The sequence below is a fragment of the Callithrix jacchus genome, chromosome 11, assembly GCF_049354715.1.
Source record: "Callithrix jacchus isolate 240 chromosome 11, calJac240_pri, whole genome shotgun sequence".
NCBI lineage: Eukaryota > Metazoa > Chordata > Mammalia > Primates > Cebidae > Callithrix > Callithrix jacchus.
The window spans coordinates 43,789,783-43,816,501 of NC_133512.1; the positions used below are offsets into that span (position 1 = coordinate 43,789,783).

The 26,719-nt window shown below is 33.7% G+C and overlaps 1 protein-coding gene across 24 annotated transcripts in view; it reads left to right on the forward strand.

Moving 5' to 3' along the window:
* DGKB (diacylglycerol kinase beta) overlaps positions 1-26,719 on the forward strand; it is a 747,505-nt gene that overhangs the window by 228,145 nt on the left and 492,641 nt on the right. For all 24 annotated transcript variants that reach the window (XM_078342642.1, XM_078342645.1, XM_078342654.1 and 21 more), the window contains one exon: positions 5,271-5,369. In XM_078342642.1, the coding sequence (XP_078198768.1) occupies positions 5,271-5,369 (99 nt within the window). The remainder of the gene's footprint in view (positions 1-5,270; positions 5,370-26,719) is intronic.

Below are 26,719 nucleotides of genomic sequence, written 5' to 3' on the forward strand. Positions count from 1 at the left end.
CAAATAAAAACTGAAATGCTCTCCAGTGGTTTCACACCGCGGCTAACATTGTTTGTACTGTTAACTCTAGTCCACTCCTGTTGATTTTCCACGTCACACATTGTTTCCTGATCACCTGAAGTTCTTGACAGAGTACTGAGTGTAGAGAAGTCTTCATTAAGATCTCTTTACTCACCCCTACACTATTCTTCTTACAGTAGGATATTAAATTTCAAACACATTTTTATTTAAGGTTTGTTTTGTAATATTGTCCTGCAATGCTCAAATCTCCATCAGGTATGAAAGTAAGCTTAAACAAACACTTAAAGATAAAAATCCATTTTCACACCATTTTTCAGTTCACGCTTGTGGTTTCTTGATTTACTAGTTGGCCATCTTGTAGATACAAAGTTAGGTTCTTAGAATGAAATTTTATATTCTTTCGTAAATCTAGTCACTTCAAAATTAAAATCACGCAAAGCTTAGGGAAGGTCCGTGGAAGACTGCCTTCTGATATTTAGGCAACCAGTCTCTTTGTTTTCTATTTCATTCCTCTGGGACAGGCAAAATATTCACCTTGGCTCTCTCTTTTGTCTTGATCACTAACACCCTCAATATCCCACTGCTTATACCTTCTCATTTCTTCTCAAAGTGTGTCTTCTTGATACTTCATGTAGAACATGTTGCAAATCACTTCTGGTCAAGGTAAGCTATCACTGTTCAGGCAGGACTCACCAGGATAGGAGGTTGATGCATTTTATTTAGTGGTGAAAAAAGAACACCTATTTCATTGAAATGAATTACTAATTTTGTATAATATAGAGATAATATTATTTACTAAGATACTGAATTCCTAACAGTCATGTTTAAAGGTTTCCAGTGCTGTGAAAACATTTCTGCTTCAGCAAATGCCAGTCTTAGGAAGTACACCAAACTGGAAAATATTAGGGGCCAGCGGATTGGATAAACAGATAAATATGTTCCTCCAAGGCAGGCCTTTGGGTTTTTCTTTAGAGGAATAGTTGATTTCTCCTCTTATTTTCCTCTAAATTTCCATGAACATTTATTTTCTATTTTTCCTCCTCTTGACTTCTGAGATTCCATTTTCTTCTCTGACCAGCACACTCACTCTTTTCTCAACTCCACCAAGAAGTATATGCAGGCACACGTGTACACACACATTCACACACTTCCTTTTTCTTTCTATCTTGAGACAGCTTTTTCTAATAAACATAGATCTGGCTGTAAATTAGGTGCTACTGGAAGTTGTCATAAACTCTGAAATTATTTCCAACTGTTTAATTCACTTCCAGGAAAAGCTGGTTCCTATTATATGACTTTCCTACATATGGCACTGAATCTCTTAACATGAATGGGAATTTCTGGATGTATATTTTAAAATGAGCTAAGGATTTTTGCCTTAGATTGAAAAAAATACAAAGATAATTGAACAAAAATGTTTTAAAAATTTTTAAATAGTAAACAATTCCTTTTCTCTGGTGCGCTATTGGTTGTTTTACTCAAGAGGCAGCATCTTCAGTGCTCTAGTTTATTTCTGTTCTTGATGAGGATCTCCGTGTTTAGGGTTTTGCTGATTTGGGATATAGGTCATCTTGAAAACAATTATCAGCCTTCAGCATCTTATTAACATCCGAGAAAAAGCTGTGCCTTTTTCTTATATTCCTTTCCATGAAATATGGTGACAAGATTAAGCAAATTTTTATTGTTGATGATATTCACTTAATTTTTAACTTTTGTGGCACATAGTAGGTATATATATTTAGGAGGCACATGATATGTTTCGATACAGGTGTGCAATGTAAAATAAGCACATCATGGAGAACAGGGTGTCTTTTCAAGCATTTATCCTTTGAGTTACAAACAATCCAATTACCCTCTTTAAGTTGATTAACAATGTGCAATTAAATTATTACTGACTATGGTCACCCAGTTTTGCTGTCAACTAGTAGTTCTTATTCATTCTTTCAAACTGTAGAAAGCTTTTTATTGAAGGAAAATGTACATATAGAAAAGCACTTATATCCAAAGGGCAGAACTCAGTGAGTTTTGCACAAATGAATATTCTGTAAGCACCTGATCAGGAAACGAACTATTACTAGTATCTTAAAGAAAAAAAAATTGTAGCATTTGAATTCTATTAGGTAACTTTATTTTGTTGATTTTTGCTTTTGAAAATAGACTTTATTATTTAGAGCAGTTTTAAGTTCACAGTGTTCACTTTTACCCTTTATAGGTGGTCCTGAAAATGATATGTATTTTCACATTGGATTTCACAATATATATTTTTTCCTCAAATATACTTCCAAGAAATATGATGCATAAACTAAACTTGTCATACAAATTTGATTCACAACTTGTAAAATGATCTGTACTCCTAACATAATGCCCTCAGTTTTAAAACTCTTGGCTGTTGATGGTTATGCAAATGTATTTATTAGCTCCAGATTCTAGTCTTAATACAAGTATAAGGTATTCCTGCATATTAAACATAGACTTCTTGGTTAGGAGAATTTTCTTGCATTGTGTGGTTCTGTGTATCAGATTAATACGGTTATTCAACTTCTTATAGATCCTACTATGTGCTTATATTTCTGGGAGAGTGCCTTATGACTGCCTAGACAGAACTCAGGGATATGGACCACAGTGGTCATCAAACTGGGAAATTCCATTCTAGTTTTATTTGACTATGCAAAGGCCAGAATTTCATGGGATCAATTGTCGATTCCTATACTCTGAAACTCCCAAACCCCAGTACACAGAGTTGTCCCTTCACATACACTATGGTAAGCTCATCTACTTCGTGATTCTATCTGAGTCTTTGATTCTTTCCTTCTGTCTGGGAAACTATCCTAAATGCCCCAAAGTTGTCATTAAATTAATTTTATTTTTGCCATCCTTTCTTACATCAGTAACCGTCAAATAACTATACAGAGAGCTTAGTCGTCACTTGCCGTATCCGTTGCAAATTGTTGGAAACTTGTGGATGGAAGCATGGAGGAGGCTGAGGCCTCTGACTGTGCATCTGTAGTCAGTGTGGCATGAGTCTCAGTATGTCCTGCCCCTGTGGCCCTCAGAGTCACGTGTTTAGCTTTACACTGTAATCAAGAGTAATATTTCAGCACTTTCTTGCTGTAAACACAAATAGATTTTTATCTTGAATCTGTTTTTTTTGTGTGTGTGGTTTTTTTTTTGTAGAGGATTCTTAGAGTCTGTTTTCTCAGTGTTAAGGAAGTTGCCCCAAATCAAAGAGCAAAAGCTCTTTCTCTGTGACATTCATAGTATAGCAGAGTCTTAAGATACATAGTCTTCCTTTGGTTTTAGTGTAATTTTTATAGTACTGGGTTTATTAGTTTTCTAGGGCTGCTGTAACAAATTGCCGTGAAATAGGTGTCTAAATAAGAATGTATTCACTCATTGCTCTGGAGGCTAGAATTTCAAATTTCAGCCGGTTATCCTCCTTCTGAAGGTTTTCTGAAGGAATCCTTTTCTGCTTCTTCCTAGCTTCTGGTGGTTGTCAGCAATCCTTGGAATTCTTTGTCTTGTAGCTGTGTCACTCAAATCTCTACCTGTGTTATCAGATGGCCTTCTCCTCTCCATGCCTTTGTCTTTCTGTCCAGATTTCCCTCTTGTTATAAGGACACCAGTCATTGGATTAAGGTCCAACTAAACCAAGAATGACTAAATCTTAAGTTAAATACATCTAGAAAGACCTCATATCCAGTGAAGTTCACATTGAAAAGTTAGGACTTCAACGTATCTTTTGGTGGAGAGGAGTTGATCCACCTCAACACTTGATAACCTGTTACCTTTAAATCCAAACATCCATGACCATGGTTTATTCTAAGAAATTTGATTAGGTTCAATAAATTAATAATACATTTAAACCGGTCAGTAAGTTTATTTTAGGAAACTATATATTTTGATTTTCTCTGAGTATCAGTTTATTTAATTCCATAGTGCATTCAACTGCTTCTCTATCTTCAGCACTTCCTACCTCTTGACAAAGACCAGTAGTGCCTAATATGATTAAATCATTTTTATAGAGACGTTTATATGCCACTGAGAAGCAGAGCTGCTAATTATGGATAAATGTGTAAAGATACTGTTATTTCATGTAAAGTAACCTAATGTGCATTAATTATAGTACAAGTCACCTCAATTCCAATGTAGGGAGTTAGCATGACAACAGTTTTAGATTCTAGGACCACAGAAAAACCTCTTTGATACTGTTCTGCCACTAAAAATCAATCAACACTCATTAGACTCCTATGCTTAGTTGATAATTAACTGCTTACAAAGGTATGTGTGTTGTAGAAATTAATGTAGCCAAGGCTTAAATCAGGTAGCTTTTGATTCAAAACTGAAAAACGATGTGGCTCTTTTTTGTTTTGAACATGACATGTTATCTTTTTGAAATATATATTTTTTCTAAAGTATGAACAGTTCGTATCAAATTGATGCATAGTGCAGGAGGGAGAAATCTCTAGATGCCTTCAAGCAGGTATTATTTTACCAAATCTGTAACTTTTTAAAAACTACCAACTCAATTTAAAAACATCACTATTTTAAGCACCATGTTGTAACACCTTAATGTAAACTTGTGACCAGGTTAATAAAAATATTAGTTTGGGTTCATACATATTAAAAATAAATATGACATTGTATGATTATACGCTAACTTAATGTTGAGCTGATAAATACAATATACAGATAAATTTTTATAATCATAATCATCTTCTTTTATTTATATCCTGCTCCTACTGAGATGAATCTCTGGTTACATTTACATATTGAATTACAAAGTTAAAACTAATGATGGGATCAATTATGCCCCATACTGAGCTGTGCACTTTATAATGACTTTGAGAAAACATGAGGGTCAAAAAAAAAAAAAAAACCGTACACAGGCACAGTGGTTTTAAGATTATGCTAACAGATAAGCAAAGAAAGAAGTATGAGGGACAATAATCTGTGTTTGTCAAAGAAATCAGCCTTCTTTGGTGCAAAACCTAAAGTATATTTTTAACATAAACATTTCTGAGAATTACAAACTGTACAGAATGGGTCAGATAAGCTGATAAGTGGTTTATTTATGGTACATATATAAGGACAAATGTATTAGGAATTCCTTCTTGACTCTGTTTATTTGTTTTTATAATTTGCTTATTTTATTTTTAATGTGTTTGCTGCATCTTAATTGAACTACAATCTCCTCCATGTTAGGTGTTGTCATGTGGAATTTAATATTATCCCCCTTTCTCTTTTTTCAGCTCCATAATAAATGTGCTTCTCATCTAAAACCTGAATGTGACTGTGGACCTTTGAAGGACCATATTTTACCACCCACAACAATCTGTCCAGTGGTACTGGTGAGTTTTTCCTTATCATTCTGCTGTAACTCATGGTTGCTGTGAATGATCAGTATCATATCCCACTAAATGCTCCTAGAGGTAATTTTTCATTAATCAAGGTAGAACTATATAGCTCTAAAAATAATCGTTACTCTGGAACAGAACACCTTTGCCCACTATATTTTCTTTTTCTTTCATGTCACTATACATGTTTTAGAATGGTATCTTGAACAGAAGCTGACTCAGATTTTATCACTTAGTCATGCTGTACTTACCAGGAATTGTAAAGGCGGAGCACTTCTACATTATATATATTTTATAGATCTAGCTTCCCAGAATAATGAAGTTATTCATACAGGCAATTTTGCTGGGATGCACCTTATATATCTGCAATATCGAGGGCTCTCATCTAGGTTAGAGACTACCTAAAATGATGACACAACCTTGAAGAAAGTTATGCACTGCTATTAGCTGTTTTTTAAAGTCTTTTATTGAACAATAAATTTACCTGCAAAATAATTACATAATTCAATAAATATAGAAGTGAAAATGCATGAGTAAAGTAACTTTGAAACGAACGAACCTTGGTGGGAAGAGAAGCAGATATTCAAATGACAAAATTCATATTCAAAATCCAAATTGCTTCGAAAGTGTAACAGTTATTTTAAAAAACAAACTATATCCATGATGCCCTTCTCATTTTGAAAAGCAACATGGAAATTAAATGGCTGGAACTTCCATTTGCTATAATAAAATTATAACAAGTAAGAAATGTTAGAAAAATACTTTTCTAAAGGTCAACCTAGAAATTAATTGTATTAGTCATTTTGTACCATTTATGATTCATTTTGTAATTATCTGTAAAATACTTGTTGTATTTAAAATGCCTTTATTTAACAAAATTATTAAAAGCTCTTCATTTTCTTAAACTACAAAAATAGAGGAAAAGAAAATACCTCAATATTGTTGAGTGTAGCAATAACTAATTCTAAATTTTCTTTCTTCATGTAAGATTTCCTAGACATCCCATGGTAAATAAGAGTAATTAAATATAATGAGAGTCATATAAAAACATTTTACATTTTAGGTAAATTTAGTGTCATTTTTATTCATATAAGTATTTTCTTGAAGACTTCCAGATTTTTGTATTATTTATATTTTTATTTAAAAATACAGCAATTGTACTGGTTTAGATGCATTTTCAATCTCAGATTTTAACTCTACGAAGAGATCTATGATTTCTTCCTACTATCCATCTGCCTATGCAAGAGCACTCAGTTCAGCAGCCTGGGGACTGCCTCCTTGGTCCGCTTATGTCAACCTCTAGTTATACAAATTCAAACCTAAGGTGTATTTTTTTTAATTATGCTATCACATCTTTCTTTGAGATCCAAAGTAAAGAGCATGTGTTACATGAATATTCTTGTCTTTGAACAATCTTGCATAAGTTTTCATTGCTATTTTTAGACCATTTTTTTTCTGAAGATTTATCTCCAATCATTAAATATTCCTACAGTTTTAAAACTGATTTATATCTCAGCATTTCCTGTTTACCATTTTTGTGGTACTATCTACCCTGAAGTGTATGATGACAATTGAGCATTCCATCCTTCTGAAATGCCTACCTTTCATTGACTTTCATAATACCTCATTCTCCTGGTCCTTTCTCTGTTTCTCTGCACACTTGCTTTCAGTATCTTTCCTGGGTTCACAATGTCGACATGCCCATGTCGGTGCGTCCCTGGGTTCTACCTTCCTATTTAATGGAGTTCCTCTCTTAGTGTTCTTCCCGATGAGATCTTGTTTATTCAGTTGATTGCATTACCAAGCTAATTTATATTCAGTTCATCATCCTAAATTCCAAACCTAGAACTGCCACCTGCAGGACACATATTATTTTAAGTTCTGTATGCCCAATATATTATTATATATTACTGTAACAATTACAGCTCTTTTGATTGAGCATATATACTATCCCAGGTACTATGCTAAAATATTAATTAATTTGTTCGGTAAATATTCACTGCATAGCTAGTATGTGCCAGACAGTATTATAGAGAAACATGAGAACATTAAAAGCAAAGACAAATCTTTGCCTTTATGGAGTTTACATTCCAGCAGAGGTAACATAGACAATAAACAATACAAATAAGTAAATTATTTAGTACCTGGTTGTACTAAAATACATAGAAACAGAGTAGAATGTTGATTTCTTAAGATATGAAGGGGGAGAAGTAGGGAGATGTTGATCAAAGAGTACAAAGTTACAACTATTTCAGATGAATGTCTACAAATCTAATGTACAGTATAATGACTATAGTTAATATTGTTTAACATGGCTGGGCATGGTGACTCATCCTGCATTTTGGAAGGCCGAGGTGGGTGGATGACTTGAGATCAGGAGTTCAAGACCAGCCTGGCCAACATGATGAAACCCCATCTAGACTAAAAATACAAAAAATTAGCCGGGCATGGTGGCAGGTCACTGTAATCCCAGCTACTCGGGAGACTGAGGCAGGAGAATCGCTTGAACCCAAGAGGCATAGGTTGCAGTGAGCTGAGATTGCTCCATTGCACTCCAGCTGGAATGACAGAGTGAGACTCCATCTCAAATATACTATATTTTGGCAGATTTTCAGTATGTTATACTATATACTATATTATGTACTGAAAATCTGCCAATACGCTAGATTTCAGGTGCACTAAACACACACACACACACACGTAACTATAAGAGGAGATGGATATGTTAATTTTCTTGACTATAATACTCATTTCACAATATATTTATACTATTAAAAACAAAATAACAACACCTTTATTTATAAATCGAATTGGCATTTATTAGTGAATTAGGACAGCCTCCACTCTACAAAGTAGAATGAGAGCTTCCACTAGACATAGAAGAACAGTGGTTTTTGTAAGATGGAAATAAGCAAACACAATAATGCAAAACAAAAGCTGACTGTTGAACATCATGTGACTTCAGGTTACTCTTTGGTAAGAGTTAAAGCAGTGGTTACATCATTATTATACCAAGTCAGGTAGACTGGAGTTTCATATTTTCTGAAGCAACTGGTGTGTTTTGGGATCAATCTGCTTTCTTAAAGTTTCAACTTGATTATGTGACACTTTAGTACAAGTGACTCCATTTCGGTTTGGTCTGGTCTTTTGAGGCTCCTGTAAGAGCTCAGTTGAAAACAGTGGCCTTTGATAGTTTTTGTTTGACAGTATCAAAACAATTATTGTACATTAATTGTATGCCTTTAATATATACAGTAAGTACTAGTTTTGTTTTCAATGTAAAGGGCAAAATTAAATTATAGAAAGAAGAAATGTTGGGACTGCGATTATAAAAGAGACAGTCAAGATATTCACTGAGGAGAGAGTTAAGCATTGAGTGATTTGAGGGTGTCACCCTGGTGGCTATCTGGGGACAGAATTTTACAGGTAGATTCTGACGCGATAGACACTTGACAGATCTCAAGGGAACTGGGGAGATTAGTGGCTAGCTTTGAGTGTATAGGAGGAAAAATAGATGTTCAAAGAGATTATAAGATTTTTGTATTGGGTGGGACAATTTAGGAAATTGTAAAATCTTTAGCCTTTACTCTGAATAAAATAGGAAGCCATTAGAGGAGTCTGACCAGAACAAGAAATGATCTGACTTTAAAAGGAACAATCTGTGCTGTGTTGAGGGGGCAACAACAGCAGAAAGATACAACATTTCTATTTTCTCAAAGAAATAGAGAGCTGGGTCATTAGCTAGAATTAGGATGGTGCAAGATGTATAAGAAGCCTGTGTCACCCAGGAAAGTGGAAACTAAATGGATGAAAGAAACAGTGTGATTTCCAAGGAGAAGAGAACAGCTACATCTTGTTAATAATCGTCCATTTAGTATATGATTCCAGTCAGCTTAGATGAATATATTTCTCAACTCACATTCATTCATATTTATCTAATTACATGCTAGCTTCATGAGTGGAATAGGCATAGCCCAGTCTTAATGTGACTGTTTCTTTTGGCTAATATCATGTACAGAGAAGGCATCCAGAGAGTTGAGAAGATTTGCAAAGGAGTAATTGTAAGGCTTAACCATGGAATTTAAGCTGGAAACGAGGGAAATAAAGACATTAAAATGAGGTACAGTAATATATTTTAGGAATAGTACACTGTAAATTACAGTGAAGTCAAAAGTTGTTGGAATCAAGCTTAATGGTGTCAGGTTGAGAGTAGGTGAGGTAGGAATTGAGATTAAGGAGGGGTATAGTATAAGTAACACAATATGTGAATTCATTTTGTTTTCACCATGACAACATGAGATAAATATTATAATTGTTCCTATTTTACATTGGAGGAAACTGCGAAACAAAGAGGTTAAGTAAATTTCCCGGTGTCACATGAGTAGTACATGGCAATTCAGAATTGGTACCTGAGTCATTATCACTCCGGAGCTTGCTCTGAGATTTTCATAGCCACCCTTTTTCCAAATCCCAGTAGAGAGCTTTTACCTGTCGTATCTCAGCTACTGGAACCTTCACACCCCGACTTTCCCAAACTAGAAACCTAAGTAGGATTTTTATTCCTCATCTGGAATATCAGATTAATCAATACTATTCTAATGTTCTTAATCCTGTCTCTTTACTTCAGCCCAGTTATGACTCTCTGGTATGCTAGCTTCACAAATTTTCCTCTTGGATTGTCCCAGTAGCATGTTTGTGAACTACCTCCTTTCTGTAGGCTCCCAACCTGCTTCATGGGTCAACTTTCAAAAAGTGCAAATATCATAAGTCTCTCTCACTCATAAAATATTTTTGGGATTCACTGTTTGAATCCTCAACTCTCTATTACAGTAAACAAGGCTTTTTCACTGGATCAACCTGCTCACTCTCTCATGTACTACCTTATCCACTAGAAACCAAGGATAATTAAACTACTTGTAATTCTTTAAGGACACCTGTTCGCTCAAGCCCTTGAGTCTTGTAGATGTTAATAAATATACACTATACTTCACTTAAAAATTTTGCTAACCTCACTGAGTAAGAATTAAAGGTTACTTTCTTTTCATGGAATAAAAATATTGTCAATAGTATGCATTAACTACTGAAGTGATCATACTTTAAACAAATTAATAAAATTGTTCCATTCACAAAATTGCTTAATTTGCTCCAGCTGATGGGCTCTGAGCCTTTTCAGTCTGTGAATTTTCAGTAACTCACAGGAATAATTTCATACTGCATGACCTGTAGTTCTTCATTTAAAGAAAATCATTAGTCCTGACATCCAATATCATCTTGTTTTGTTTCTTATTATTTAATACCAGTTTCCTCTTTAAGAAATGCATGCCCCAGTTTCTTGTGCTTATCTTTTTTAAGAGGAGCAGGTGAGGTTCAGATGCAGTTATTACACAGTGGTCATTGATAGCATCTCTATCACATTATAGGAAACATTAAAGAACTTAAGATCCTAGTTTTATTTCGTCCTTAGTCTTTGACTCTGTAGTTAGAAATTGGTTGTTTTATGACCTCTGTAAATATAGTGTTGATCCTTAATTTCTGGTTTAGGTTCACATAGCCTTGCATCTTAATGACATAATACAAGGTCGAGATCTATAGTCCTTGTCTTCTCATATTTTAAAACACCTTCTCCAGTGTCATTAAAAAAAATTATACCACCCTTCTTAGCCTTCCCATTCCTCCCCAATAGTTGTTATAAGTGTTAGGTTAATGATTCAGTAGATATATGCCCACCGGTTTCAGAGATTAGCAAGATAAGCATCTCCTGTGCACTGATGGAATGCTTTTTATGAGCATGCACTACAAATGGTTTCCACAGATAATTGGTCTTGATAATGGTTATTGCCATAAAAATGGGTTAAAATCAACTACTCTGAAATTAGAATCATTATCATTTGATCTTTTCTATTCAAATAAAAAAATTAATGATTCCCTATATCAGATATAATTGCTGTTTTCAGAGGTTGCAATTGGTAGCTAGTATCTTTTGAAAGTACTGTCAAAAACCTATATTGCTAAAAATTTATTTAACAATGGATTTTTAATCAAGATTTTTCCATGACTCTGTTTAGGTACTTAGCATGCTTTTTTAAAAAAATGATCTGGCAAGAATTATAGCTATAGTTCATTTACTGCCATATTGAAGAGAAGTCAGAAACTGTTTACAAAGGTAGGTTTCCTTGAATCCTCCCCTTATTGTACTTTCAAACAAATGTAGGATGACTTCCAACTCGTTGAGTCTCATGATAAGACACTTAATTTCTATAAAAGGCCATTAACCCTTCCCAATTGATTGTCAAAACAGATGTTCTGCCTTTAATAGAATCTATTAAAAAATGCATTCTTGGTTCTTACCACAGATAACACACTGAAATCTCAGCTGGCCAATCTGAAACAAAGTGACATTGCAAATAAATTTTAATAATCTCATATGGAATATGGCCTAATGAGGCCATATGCAAGCCACTCACTCGTCTGTGTTCTAATTGACCCCTAACTCAAGACAGATGTAGTCTATGTTGTTTTAGCCCTTTGCAGTTTGGCTTAAATTAAATTGGGCTTCAACAATTATGTCATCAGCCTGCCTTAAAAGGGATTTTAAAAAATTAATCATATAAAACTCCCTATTTTAACAACAACAAAAAGATTCTTTGAAATGTCCTTCATTCCCTGACAAAAGTCCTTCTCAGTTCTGTTTGTCACCGGTTATCCCTTAGACTTCATGAGTCGTTACCATCATGGTTTTTTTTTTTTTGTACTTAATAAGTTTAATGTTAAATTTATGCCAACATTGGACTATAATGTTGGAATATATGTTATTTATTTGTATGTGCTATTATGTAACTTTATTACTATTCTATCATAGATTTCTGTTTCTCTATAATGGCTTAAGTTTATACTTTTAAAATTATTTTGGGGAGTACATACGTTTTTGAGTTCACAGAAATCAGTGAAATAGGCCTATAGAATTCCTTTGCTATTAGAGTAATCTCATAAAGGAAGCTACAAATCTGATCAAATTCTCTAGCATTATAGTTTAGTTTTACATTCATTCTAAGTTTTATATCTTTATGATAAAGTGGTCCTATAATAATGCATAAGTTTATGTAATTATTTTTCAATTTTGGTGCAGCTTTTATTCAGTTAATTCTGTCACCAGACACAAAAGAAGACTTGAGATATTTCATGAGAAAATCACATTTTAAACTTTGTTTGAAGAGTAAAATCAAGCAGATTATCACAAAAGTCATTTCTTTTATATTCAGCTGCATGATTTAGTTTTGTTTTCTGTATGTATACATTTTGTGTTATAATTTAAAAACCAGGTTCTTTATTTTAATTTAACTTTTCAGTTCAGGGGTACAGGAACAGGTTTATTATATAGGTAAACTTGTGTCATGGGGGTTCGTTGTACAAATTATTTCATCACCAGGTACTAAGCCTACTATGCATTATTTTTCCTCATCCTCTTCCTCCTTGTGCCCTTTGCCCTCCGTCATTCTTCTTGTCCCCTATCTGTCCATGTGTTCTCATCATTGAGCTCTCACTTATAAGTGAGACCATTTAGTATTTGGTTTCTGTTCCTACATTACTTTCCTAAGGAAAATAGCCTTTAGCTCCATCCATGTTCCCGCCAAGAATATGATCTCAAAGAGCAAGGTTCTTAATTCTCTAATGAAGGGGCTAATTTCCTAGCCATTTTTCAATATCAATATTGATATTTTAAAGTTGATAAATTGGAATTTTAAATGACATAGTGTTAATATGCTGATTATTTAAAGTTGAAGTTTTATGATACATAAGTAACCATTGTTTTATACGAATTATTTTTATGTCTTCATGGTATCTTTAAGATCACTGCATTATTTTTATACACATTGTCTGCAGTTCTAGCTTCTTACTGTTTATTCTTCCTCTCTTTCTTTTCTTCCTGCCTTCTTTCCCTCTTTCTTTTTTTTCCCTTTAATTTTTACTAATATCACTGGAGCTAAAAATCCAGATAAGAGCAGTTTTTTTCTCCCCTGCAATTCAGAATCAATTAGACAAAGCATCCAAAGAAATTATATATTAGGGTATGATAAATATTCACTTACAGGAGCCCTAGAGGAAGGAATCTTAATCCATCTCATGGGTAAAGAGTAAATTAATTTTTTTTTCTTAAAGAAATGATGCATGAGGTGAGTCTTGAAGAATAAATAGGTAGTTTGAAGGAAAATGTAAAGTGATGTTCATATAAATAGTCTCAGTGACCAGAGAGTACATAGTGTGATCATGAAATTCCAAAATATTTTTTTAAAGGTTATGTGTAAGGGTGATGCTGGAGGAAAAGAAAATACAAGGTCCAAGATAATGGCTTCCTGGCCTGTCTTGTCCAGTTTGGCTTTATCCAATGTACATATGAGCTGAAATGATTCACTTTGTGTTGTAGAAAGACAAGTTTGCTAGCAACAGAGTGTAAAATAAATTTAAGCAGGGAGCAGAAGTGATATGAGAGTGTCACCAGGAGATTGCATTCTGAATAGTCAAAAGACAACAACAGAGGAAGAAAATTATGCAACCAGGAGAGATGACTGTAGCAGAGAGTAGAATATTAGGATTGATGAGATTTCAGAATAGATTATTCTCATATGATGGTAAGATCCAGTAAGCAGCCATGAGTCTGGGTGGCTCAACTGATGTGCAGGGGAAGTTCATTAGATGTTAGAAGGTAAAGGAACTCTGATAATGGTTTATTGGATGTTATCCTTAAAACCACCAGGGTTTGTGGCAGCGTCTTAAAAATAGTTACTACTTGACAGTAAAGAATAAAGGTAGAGAGGAGAACTATTAGATTTCATGAACCTCAAGTGTAAGGAGAGTCTATTTTGGAGCTGGACAAATGGTAATTTTGATGGTAGGCCAAGAGATTACCGTTAAAACTGCAGCACTTGTAAGGATTGAGAGAATGAGTTGCCTCTTTTCAGAAGTGTTATTAGCAAAAGTGGTCATTATTTAGAAAGGAAAAGGATAATTTGTTCTTTTCCACAGCTGTTCCAGAGAGCCCATGAAAAGTTTTAGAAAAGAGGCGAAGTGGGAAGATTCATGAGAATGAGAGACAGAGAGAGAGAAAGAGAGAGAGAGAGGGAAGGAGGGAGGGAGGAGAGAAGGAAGGAAGGGAGGGAAGGAAGAGAAAAGAAAAGAAAGAAAGAAGAGAGAATAATGATAGCCAGAAAGTATAGGAGACTAGAGTCCAGAGTTCTAACATGAACTGCTGATCTGTGGGCAACTCATTTCCATCCAATAGTTTCAGAATGTTGAAAAATGATTTGTGTATGAAATATAAAAAGAATTTATATAAATCAATAATAAGCAAACAATTCAATTCAAAAGGGAAAGAGACCTAAACAGGCAGTTGAACTAAGTCTATTTATAAGCCACCTATAGACATATGAATAGTACTCACCATCATTAATCATTAAGAACATTGATATTAAATATCAGGAGATAACACTAGACATGGAAGATAGTGATACAAGCAGATTAAAAAGCTTAAGCTTTGTTAAGATGCAGCCAAATTGTTCATCCACTGCAGGTGAGAGAGTATATTGTTTTAGTCACCTTAGAACTCTGGTAGTATGCCATTTTTATTTTAAGCCTGGCCTTTTCACTAGATTTATGATATGAAGCAAGCTATTAACATTTGTTCATCTGTATTTCATTTGTAAAATAAAATCGAATGAGTTAATTCATGAAAATTGCTTACAACTATGCATAGCTGGAGGAGAGTGCTAGGATAATATCATTTAATATTACTATTGTAAATATTATGCTGGAATTTAAAAAGTGAATTTTAACATTTTATCATACCATAACTAAGCACTCATACAAAAATTTTAAAATAAGAAAGAAAAAGAATTTAATAACATAAAAACCTGTGATAGTTATCTAAGAAGAATCACTATTAATATATAAATATCAAAATTACCTTCATGATTTTTAGATTTTTTTTTCACCTTTTTAAAGTTATTCTGAATATTCCATGTGATATTCTATTTTAACATTTAACATGATATCATTAAATGTTTATATATTTCCACACACTATGGGACATCACTATTAATGCCTGTATAATCTCATTAAGTAAATATGTCATATCTTAGTTGAAACTGTTTTTGTCTAGCATCTTTCCAATTCCTCATTTTGTTATTATAAGTAACACAATAGTGAACATCTAGATGAAGAATGGTATCTTCTAGATATTCTCTACTGAGAAGTGTAAAGTATCATTATTCCCATACTATGTTATTTTGTCCTACAAATGAGTCAGCTTTCACAGCTGTTTAATTCTTTCTGTACTATAAACCCATTCCTAATGAGGAAAGTAATGATTAAATACTTCCTGAGGGCTGGGCGCGGTGGCTCAAGCCTTTAATCCCAGCACTTTGGGAGGCCGAGGCAGGTGGATCACGAGGTCAACAGATCGAGACCATCCTGGTCAACATGGTGAAACCCCGTCTCTACTAAAAATACAAAAAATTAGCTGGGCATGGTGGCACGTGCCTGTAATCCCAGCTACTCAGGAGGCTGAGGCAGGAGAATTGCCTGAACCCAGGAGGCGGAGGTTGCAGTGAGCCAAGATCGCATCATTGCACTCCAGCCTGGGTAACGAGCAAAACTCCGTCTCAAAAAAAATAAATAAATAAAATAAGATAAAATAAAATAAAAATAAATAAATACTTCCTGAAACAGAAAATTAGTCCTAGAATAATTATTTAAAAATTTAAAATCATTTTTACATAATTATTTATCTCACTTTTAAATTTCGTGATCTTATTGCTACCCATTAGGAAGAAATAATAGGATGTGCAGCAATGAATGTGTTCTGTTTTGTATCCGTTTAGGCCAATTATGGTGTGTTCTTCCAGGAATACACTCTGTTGTTGTAATATCTGATTAATCTTTAAGAATGGAGTTAATACAGTGAGAACATATGGACACAGGGAGAGAAACATCACACACACCGGGGCCTGTCAGGTAGTTGGGGGAAAGGGGAGGGAGAGCATTAGGACAAATACCTAAAGCATGTGGGGCTTAAAACCTAGATGATGGGTTGTAGATGCGGCAAACCAACATGGCACATGTATTCCTATGTACCAAACCTGCACATTCTGTACATGTATTCCAGAACTTAAAGTAAAATTTTTTAAAAAAAGAATAGAGTTTATAAAAATATCATCAAGATAATGAAGCTTGTTAGCTCATAAAAAAGACAACTATTTGAAAAATGTATATTTAAAAATATGTTTTAGTTTTTTAATTAATCCTGTTTTACTCTTATAGATATAAAAGTTTTAAAAATGTAAATATTTAAATTATAAGTTTAAAAGTTTATAAATTTTATTTTTATTGATACATAATATTTTTACATATTTATGGGGTACGTTTAATATTTTGTTACATGCACAAAATATGTAATGATCAGATTGGGGTGCTTAGAGTATATATCACTTTGAGTATTATTTGTTTGTGTTGGGAAGTCTTCTCTTCTAGCTATTTTGAAACATACAGTGTATGTAAACTATTATCCTACTATTTAATATGAAAATTTATTTCTTCTATCTAATCGTGTTTGTTTATCCATTAATCAACCTCTCTTTATCCCCCTACCCGGCAAACATGCAAACTCTTCCCATCCTCTGGAAATCATCATTCTATTCTCTACCTACATGAAATTAACTTTTTAACTCCCACATATGACTATGTGACATATATCTTTCTGTGCTTGGTTTATTTCATTTATCATAATGACCTTCAGTTCATCCATGTTGCTGAGACTTAAAATGGTCCCAAATCCACATCTCTTTTTTCTTCACTGTAACTCTGAAACCTTGGCCCAGTTGTGATGTTGCTGAAGCAGTAAATGTACGTATCTCTACCTATAACACCCTCAGAAAACCATATGTCATATTAACTTCTCCTCTTCTTCCGATCTTACTTACTGTAACACAATTTTAAGAATTCTACTAAATTATTCATTGTAAATATGGTGATTAAATCTTAAATAGCATAGAGTATGTTAAATCTTTCCTTAGAGCATGTGTTTAACTAAGTCATTATTTCTCAGCAATGTCAGAAAGTTTGTTAGGAAGTAGAAGTATGCTGTGTGTCTCTTTCTCATAGCTTCAGTAGTATGGAAACTTTCTATGTATTTTTTTCATCTGACTTAACTCTAATCAGCGAGAATTAATAATGACAATCTCAGTGCTACACATCAGCTTAAAAAAAGAGGGTAAGAGATATTCAAATCCTCTATGATTCTAAAATTTGAGTTTCAAATTCTCTGTAATATTACTTCCTAGGCTAGTTATAAAACTTCCTAGGCTAGTTATAAATACAGAGTCTGGTGGGGAAGTGTGAACACATAACTGAGGATGTGTCTTACTACATGGAGCGTCAGTTTTTATTTCATATCTTTATGGCTGCTTCACCCTTCTTTTAAATTTACCTCTTTAACCTTTAAGCAAAGTTACTGAAGTCATCTATTTTCTTGAAATCCTTTATGTCATCTACCAAAGGTTTGTGTCTATGCAGTGTTCTTTTCTGTTGAAAGAGTAGGGATAAAGGACATTGTCAGCTCTCGATAAATGTTTCATCAGTGTCATTACTTAATATTCATTTAATTAATATTCATTATAGATCAATTCATAATTGTCATCATAGTAATGATAGGCAAAAAGAAACCTCATTTTTCCATATTTTGGAAATCTAACTCAGACTGAATTTCATGGTATTATTCATAAAGGGTGGCTGCTTTTTATTTATTTAATTTTTAAAATGTGTTGGATTACAATCTCACTGATTCAAATTATGCTGAGGAATACAATAAGAACTAGGGTGCTATAATATTTACAAAATATGTTTACATCCAGTTTGGATTAAAATATTCTTCATGTACCTATATTTTAAAGAGATATAGCCTAAGAAAACTGGAAGGGACTCAGCCTCACTAAGTGATGATTTCATCATCTACCCTTGGGAGGTTAACTAATCATGTATCTGTTACATTGTCTTAGGTTGGCTTTGTTGGTTTCTGACAAAGTATCTTCACATGAACTAGTTTCTATTATGTACAATATGTGCAATTATAAACAGAGTCTAGTCTAGAAGAAAAAGTTCAAGTGTTACAGACAATTGTTTTTGTTTCTACCTAAATGAATAAGGTAGAATTGTATACTTAAAGGGTTTTTTAACCAGGGACATATGTATATATATATATATATATTTATATTTATATACTTATATATTAAATATTTATATATATTTATAAACAGGGATATATATATATGTTATATCTTATACATATATATGTTAAATATTATACATATATATGTGTATATTTACATGTAATTTTCCCAGAAGTTTCTATAGCATTCTTGCCTAAACTATAGCTGTATCCAGGGTAAGCAATAATAACTTTTTAAAGAAGCAAACTTGTGCTACGTTGGGTTTGCCATGATTTATGAAAAAGCCAAACAAAAGCCTGATAAGGCATAAATTACAAGTTCAGCTAACAGGAATCTGATGAAAATCTTTTATTTTAATATTTGAACAATCGAGATGTTATTTAATATATTCAGGATGCAGTTTCCTATGGATTGACTCTTGATACAGAGGAGTTTATAATCAAGAAGATTAATTAGGCCATCGTGCCTATGATTAATTTAAAATGTCAGCCTTCTTCACTGACCTCAAACCTAGAAAAAAAAATAATTTAACTGTCCAAAAACCTATTACAGGTAGAAATGTTCTAAAACTTTAAGTTCAGATTATAGGTGTCTATGTGAGATGTGAAAGGCACATTGTAATTGCTGTGAAATTTATAGTCCCACAAATCAAAAATAATAAAGTAATTAAACATTATTTTTAAATTATTTTTACATGATTTTTGTTGCTTTTTGGCGTTTTTTGTTTTCTTCATTTTATCTTTAGTTGCTATAATAATTTTACATATTTATGGGATACAGAATGATATTTTGATACATATATAAAGTAGGTAGTGATTAAATCAGAGTAGTTAGTATTACCATCATCTTAAACATTTATCATTTCTTTGTATTGGAAATATTCCTAATTCTCTATTCTAGCTTTTTGAAAATATTCAATAAATTATTGTTAGTGCTATTTACACTATAGCATTATAGAACATAGCATATTTATTATATCTAGCTGTAATTCTTTACCAGTTAACCACCATCTCTCTTTGTTCTTCTTATCCCTAACTTCCTAGCCTCTCATAGCCACAATTTGACTCTTTTCTTCCATGAGCTCAATTTTTTAGCTCCCATATATAAGTGAGAACATGGTACTGATCTTTTTGCTTGACTAATTTAACTTAACATAGTGTACTTCAGGTTCATTCATGTTGCCACAGATAACAACATCCCATTTCTTTTTATGGTTGAATAATATTTCATTGTGTGTATATACAATAATTATTTTATCCACTCATCTATTGGTGGACTTTAAGGTTGATATCACAACTTGGCTATTGTAAATAGTGCTATTATTATAAACATGGGGGTGAAGATATCACTTTGAGACACAAGTTTCTGTTCCTTTGTCTAGATCCCCAGTGATAGCATTGATGGATTATATGATAGTTCCATTTTTAGTTTTTTAAGGAACTCCATACTGTTTTTCATAATAGTTGTACTAATTAACGCTCCCTCCAACAATGTGTGAATTCCCTTTTCTGTGCCCCCTGGCCAGTATTTCTTATTTTTTGTCTTTTTGACAATAGCCATTCCAACTGGGGTGAGATGATATCTTATAATGGTTTTGATTTGCATTTCCTTGATGATTAGTGATGTTGAACATTTTTTTTATATACCCTTTGGTCATGTGTATGTCTCCTTTTGAGAACTGTCTTTCAGATCTTTTTCCACCTTTTAATGGGATTATTATTAGTAGTATGATTATTATTGCTGTTGAGTTGTTTGAGTTCCTTGTATATTCTAGGTAAAAGGCCCTTGTCAGAAAAATAATTTGGATATTTTCTCCAAATCTACAGATTGTCTCTTGACTCTGGTGATTGTTTTCTTCGCTGAGCAAAAGCTTTTTAAAAGTTTCAAAAAGTCTTATTTGTACATTTTTCTTTTTGGCACCTGTGCTTTTATAGTCTTATCCTTAAAAATCTGCTCAGAACAATGTCCCAAAGAAATCTCCCTCTGTTTTCTTCAAGTAGTTTTAAAGTTTTCGGTCTTACATTTAAGTTGTTAATACATTTTGTGTTGATTTTTGGATCTGGTGAAAGACAGGGATCTAGTTTTATTCTTCTGCATATGGATATCCAATTTGTTTTTTCACATTTACATCTGAGTTCATTGTTCTGATTATTGAAACTTGAAATGTTTCATCAAATTACCCAGGAAAATCCAGGTGGCAGAAATATATAGTATGTCCATTTCATCAAGAGGTCTCAAAAAATTTTTAAAAGGCCAGAAAATGATATATATGCTATACCATTTACATTGCTTCTACCTTCTGTACTTAAGAACTCAAGTATAGCAATAAACTGTGGTGCTGCTCCCAACATGACTGCATAGGTGTCTAAGGTTAAGTGTGAAGATTACTGTGAGGTCTCAAGTTACTTGACTGATCAATTCCATTTGAATTTCAATCCAAGAAGCATATTTTACATGCACCTGAAGGAAATATCTTCAGTGTGTTCACATGTGTGTCTGTGTGCACATATGTAAGGGGATGGGTGTAAGTCAGGGAAAGGCTGACTGAACACTGCTAAGTGCATGATAGAAGTCTGCTGTTGTTGTTAATACAGAAACATACACAATCTTCAAATTCAAAGTCTTCATGGGGATGTCTTCTGTAATTTCTTGCATTTGGGACTCATTCAGAAATAGCTTTAGCTTCCTACTCCAAAGATATCCAGTTTTCTGAATGCCATCTGTTAAAGAGGGTGTCTTTTCTCCAGTGTATGTTCTTAGAGCCTATGTGAAACATGAGTTGACTGTAAATACATAGATTTATTTCAGGGTTCTCTATTCTGTTCTATTTGTCCATGTGTCTGTTTTTATAGCAATGCCATGCTGTTTTGGTTACTATTGCTTGTATACACTTGGAAGTCACTTAGTGTGATTCCTACCTTTGCTCAGTATTGCTTTGATTACTTGTATTTGTTTGTGGTTCAGTACAAATTTTAGGTTTTTCCCCCTATTTGAGGAAAAATGTAATTGGAATTTTAATAGGGATACATTAAATCTATAAATTGCTTTGGGTTGTGTGTTCATTTTCCCAATATTAACTGTTCTAATCCATGAGCATGGGATGTCTTTTGAGTTTTATATGTCCTCAATAGTTTTTTAAATCAGTGTTTTGCAGTTTTAATTATAAAGATTATTTACCTCCTTGGTTAAATTTATTTCTAAACATTTTATTATTTTATTTAAGGTATTATTAATGGGATGTTGAATAAGAGTGGTAATGGTGGGCGTACTTGTCCTTTTCCAGTTCTTGTAAAAATGCTTTCAGCTTTTGTCTGTTCAGTATGACCTTTATTGTGCAAGGGTATATCTAATGCTATGTCTAATTTTTGAGAGATTTTGTGATGAAGAAATTTTATGATGAAGTTTTATGAAATGCTTTTTTGGTTTCTATTGTGGTGATCTTTTTCCTTTATTCTATTGATGTAATATATCATATGTGTTGATTTGCATGTACTAACCATCTTTGAAACCCTGCAATCAATTCCACTTGATCATGAGGAATTATCTGTTTAATGTGATGTTGAGCTTGGTTTGCTAGTATTTGGTAAAGGATTTTTACCCCCATATTCATCAGGGATATTGGCCTGTAGTTTGTTGTTGTTTGTTTATGTTTGGTTTTGGTATCAGGGTGATGCTATGCTCATAAAATGTGTTAGGAAAAATTGTCTCCTTTTTTGTTTTTTGAATAATTTAAAAATAATTGGTTTAGTTTGTCTTTAAGTTTGCTTGAATTCACCAGTAAAACTATCTGTCCTAGACTTTGTTGTTGTTATTGTTGTTGTTTTCTTTTTGAGAGATTTTTATTTCTGATTCAGTTTATTACTTGTCATTGGTCTGTTCAGATTTTCTATTTCTTCCTGGTTCAATTTTGGCAGGTTGTAAGATTTCCAGAAATTTCTGTGTTTCCTCTGGATTACTCAGTGTGATGGTGTATAGTTGTTCATAACAGTTTCTAGTGATCCTTTGTATTTCCATGGTTATCAGTTGTAATGTCTCCTTTTTGGTTTCTGGTTTTATTTATTAAGGTTTTCTCTCTTTTACTTAGCCTAGCTAATTTTTGTTTTAGTTTATTTAGAAAACTTTTTGTTTTGTTCACTTTTGGTAATTTTTTAGTCTCTATTTTGTTTAGTTCTTCTCTGATGATTTTTTTAATACAAATTTTGAATTTTATTCATTCTTGATTTTCTAGTTCCTTGAAGTGTATTAACCATACACTTGTTTTTTTAAAATCTTTTAATTGTTTTGTTTTTTGTTTTAAATCTTTTAATTGTTTTGATATAGGTGTTTATTGCTGTAATGTTCCCTGTTAGTACATCTATTGCTCTATCCCATAATATTCCTATTTTCATTTTTTCAATAAATTTTTTGCTTCCTTCATAATTACCTCATTGGCCCATTTGTCATTCAGGAGCATGTTGCTTAATTTCCATAGATTTGTACAATTTCCAAAGCTTTTCTTGATATTGATTTCTGATTTCATTTTATTGTGGTCTGAGAAGATACTTGAGAGAATTTTGATGCTTTAAAACTTTTGAGATTTATTATAAGGCTAAGATATAGTCTATCCTTGGGAATATCCCATCCCATGTCCTGAGGAAAATAATGTGTATTCTGCAGTTCTTGGATGAAATATTCTGTAAATGTCTATTAGGTTCATTTGGTCTAAAGAGCAGTTTAAGTCCAATATTTTATAATTTATTTTCTGTTTAGATTATCTGGCTAATACTCAATGTGGGGAACTTAAGCTCTTAGCTACTACTGTATTATGATATCCAATGTTGAGTGTGTATTTATCTGTTTATTTTTCTATAATTGTTATATCCTCTTATTGAATTGATGGCTTAATTTTTATGTAATGACCTTCTTTGTCTCTTTTTATGCTTTTTGACTTGAAGTCTGCTTTGTCTGATATAAATATGGACAATCGTGACTATTTTTGGTTTTAGTTTGTATTGGAATATCTTTTCCTATTCCTTTGCTTTCAGTCTATGTGTGTCCTTGCAAGTGAGGTGAGATTTTTGTAGGCAGCATATAGTTGGATCTTAATTTTTTTAATCCATTCAGCCAATCTCTTTTAATTGGTGAATTAAACCTCTTCACAATTGTTGATAATTGAAGACTTACTACTGTCACATTGTTATTTGTTTTCTGATTGTATTTCTTTTGTTTCTCTTTTCTCTCTTATTTATTTTTTTCAGTTTGCTGGTTTTCTGTAGTAATAACATTTCATTTCTCATCTTTATCATTTGTTTTCATAATGACACATATTATTTTTTTGCTTGCAAATATAGGACTCCTTTATGTTTTTCTTTTATATCCAGTCTGGTGGTGATGAATTGCCTCAGTTTTTGCTTGTCTGAGAAAACTTTACTCTTTATTTCCTAAAGATAGCTTGCTGGGTATAGTATTCTTGGCTGACAGTTTATTTTTTTTTTTCTTTTCGAAATTTGAATATATCATCTCATGCTCTTCTGACCTATATGGTTTCTTCTGAGAAATGTGTTGTTAGTCTAATGGGAACTTCCTTGTATGTTACTTGATACTTTTCTCTTGTTATCATTGACTTTTGGCTGTTTGACTTTAATGTGCCTCAGATAGTGTTATGGCTTTTTTGCTTCCATAGTTTAGTGAGTGGGAGAAAGGGCATCCAGTGGCTTCTTTGCTCCCATTGTTCAGCAAGCAGGAGAGGTTGGCTCCCAGTGACTTTTTCTCTCCTGTTATTTGGTGAGCAGCAGGGAATGTAACCACTCCTTTACTATCACCAGTTCTGCAAGCAGGAATATTACAGCTCTTTTACTCCTGCAGTGCAAGGAATCCTGGGTTCTTGTCTGTGACAAAGAGGAATAATGTATGTACACACCATTGAGTGAGTAAGGTGGAGTCGAATTTTATTGAGTGACAGAAGGAAAGCTCTCAGCAACAAGAGAGGACCCAAAAGCGGGTAGCCATTTGTGAGACTGAGTCTAGAGTTTTCATGGGCTTAGAATGGGGGGAATGCATGCTAATGGGTCCATGGGTAGTCTTGAAAAAAGCATAATTTGATTGCTTAAAAGGCATCATTCAGAAGGAACCAATCAAGAGAGAGTGAGTAAGATGGAGATAGAAGTTTTCAACACCAGTCGTGGACTCAACTTGAACTGGCAGCTTGGTTTTTAGGCTTTTAACTGTCCTTGGCCTGAAGGTCAGATTTCACTGGGGACCCATACCTGTCTGCCTAGGTATCTGTCTGCCTCCTGCCACTATCAATAGGACTTTTTAAATTTAAGTCTGTTTGCAAATAATTGAGCATCCTGTATTTGGAAATCTACTGATGCCCAAAACATAGTACATTTTCAACTATTATTTTATTCAATAGGTTTCCATGCCGTTCCCCATCTCTTCTCTTTCTGGAACTCCCAGAATTTAAAAGTGTTTTTGTTTAATGTTCTGTATGTCACATAGACTTCCTTCCCTGTTTTAAGAATTATTTTTTCTTTATTTTGGTATGACTAGGATACTTCAAAAGACCTGTCTTTAAGCTCAAAAATTATTTCTTCTGTATGACAAGTCTGCTGTTGAAGTTCTCAACTGCATTTTTTATCTTATTCATTGAATTCTTCAGTCCTACCTAGAATTTCTGTTTGATATCTTTGTTGAATTTCTCATTGAGATCATGAACTCTTTTCTTGATTTCATGGTACTGACTATCTGTGTTCTTTTGTAAATTTTTGAAAGAGAATTATTTTCAATTCCTTTTCAAGTATTTTATAGATTTTCTTTTCTTCATGGCCTATTACTGTAGAATAATAATTTTCCTTTAGAGTGTTACATTTTGTTGGTTTCTCATGTTTCTTGCATCACTACAATGATATCTACATCTTTAATATAGTTGTCACTTCTTTCAGTTTTATGAAGTAGCTTTCATAGGATGAAACTTTTTCCTGTAGATGTATCTATAGGGTCAATTAGGTAGAGTGCTTTGGTTTTGGTTCTAGGTGGGTACAGTAATATATTCTCCATATTAAATTTTTGACTGTAATAAAATCAGTGGCATCTGTGAATTTCTCAGAAGTTTAGGCTGAAGATGTTTGTGGAGGCTGTGTCATGACTTTCTTTTGAAAAGTCCAGGTAGGCCAGTCTTCAGGACCTTGGAAGATATTTGCAGGCATGGGTGGGTGGTGGTGGCAGTAGACCCTGAGTGGGCCACTCCTATGGCTCCTCAATGGAGTGCAGAGGTGCACAGCAGCCCCACTATTGGAGGGGTCAGGTTTTTAGGGTTGTAGTGGTAGCAATTCATGAGGAGGGTGGTCTTGGGCCCCTGGATGGCACACACTGGGGCATTGACAGTGGACCATAGTTGAGTTGGTTTGCAGGTTCCTGACAGTGCATATGGACATGTTGTAGCCCCACTGCTAAAGGGGGAGAGGTCACTGTTGGTGGTGGCAGATAAGACAGGTGGCTCTCAAGCTCTGGTGAGCACATTCTTCAGTTCCCTATATGCTGGAGGCAGCATTCCTATGGTTTTAGATCACCTATTTTATGCAGTATAGGGAGCTGTTACAGTACAGGGGATCAGATGCTGGGGACACAGTTACACCCCTGGTTTCAGTTGATTTCATGAGAGTATAGCCCTCTCAGTGGATGTGGGAGAATATCAGTGGGATGCTATGGATGTGGAGATACAGGGGCTATTGGGCCCCAAGTCAAAATGTATTCTGGTGATGATTCTTCTCTCAAAATAATGTCACGATGCATCAGCTTTGATCTCAGGAGTATGGGGCACCCAGCTTGAATTTTCTCTCTGGAATAACACAGTCATGTGAACTCCAGGAAACTCTCTCTACTAGGCTCAGAGTCAATGAAGGCTGATGGGCTTTTCTCTCCCTAGGATTCTAAACATCTATGGTGGGAATGTAGATGACTAGGGATCTCTCACCCACCTTTTCCTTGCAATGGAGAGTTTCTCCTCCCTCTATGTTGATCCTAGCTAGCTGCTTTGCTTTTATTTTTATGGTATCATCTGGACTTTTTCATGTCTTAGAAGGGCTTTGTCATTTTCTTGCTAAATTTGTGTTCTCCCTTAGATGCTCCATTTGACTTGTGGTTATT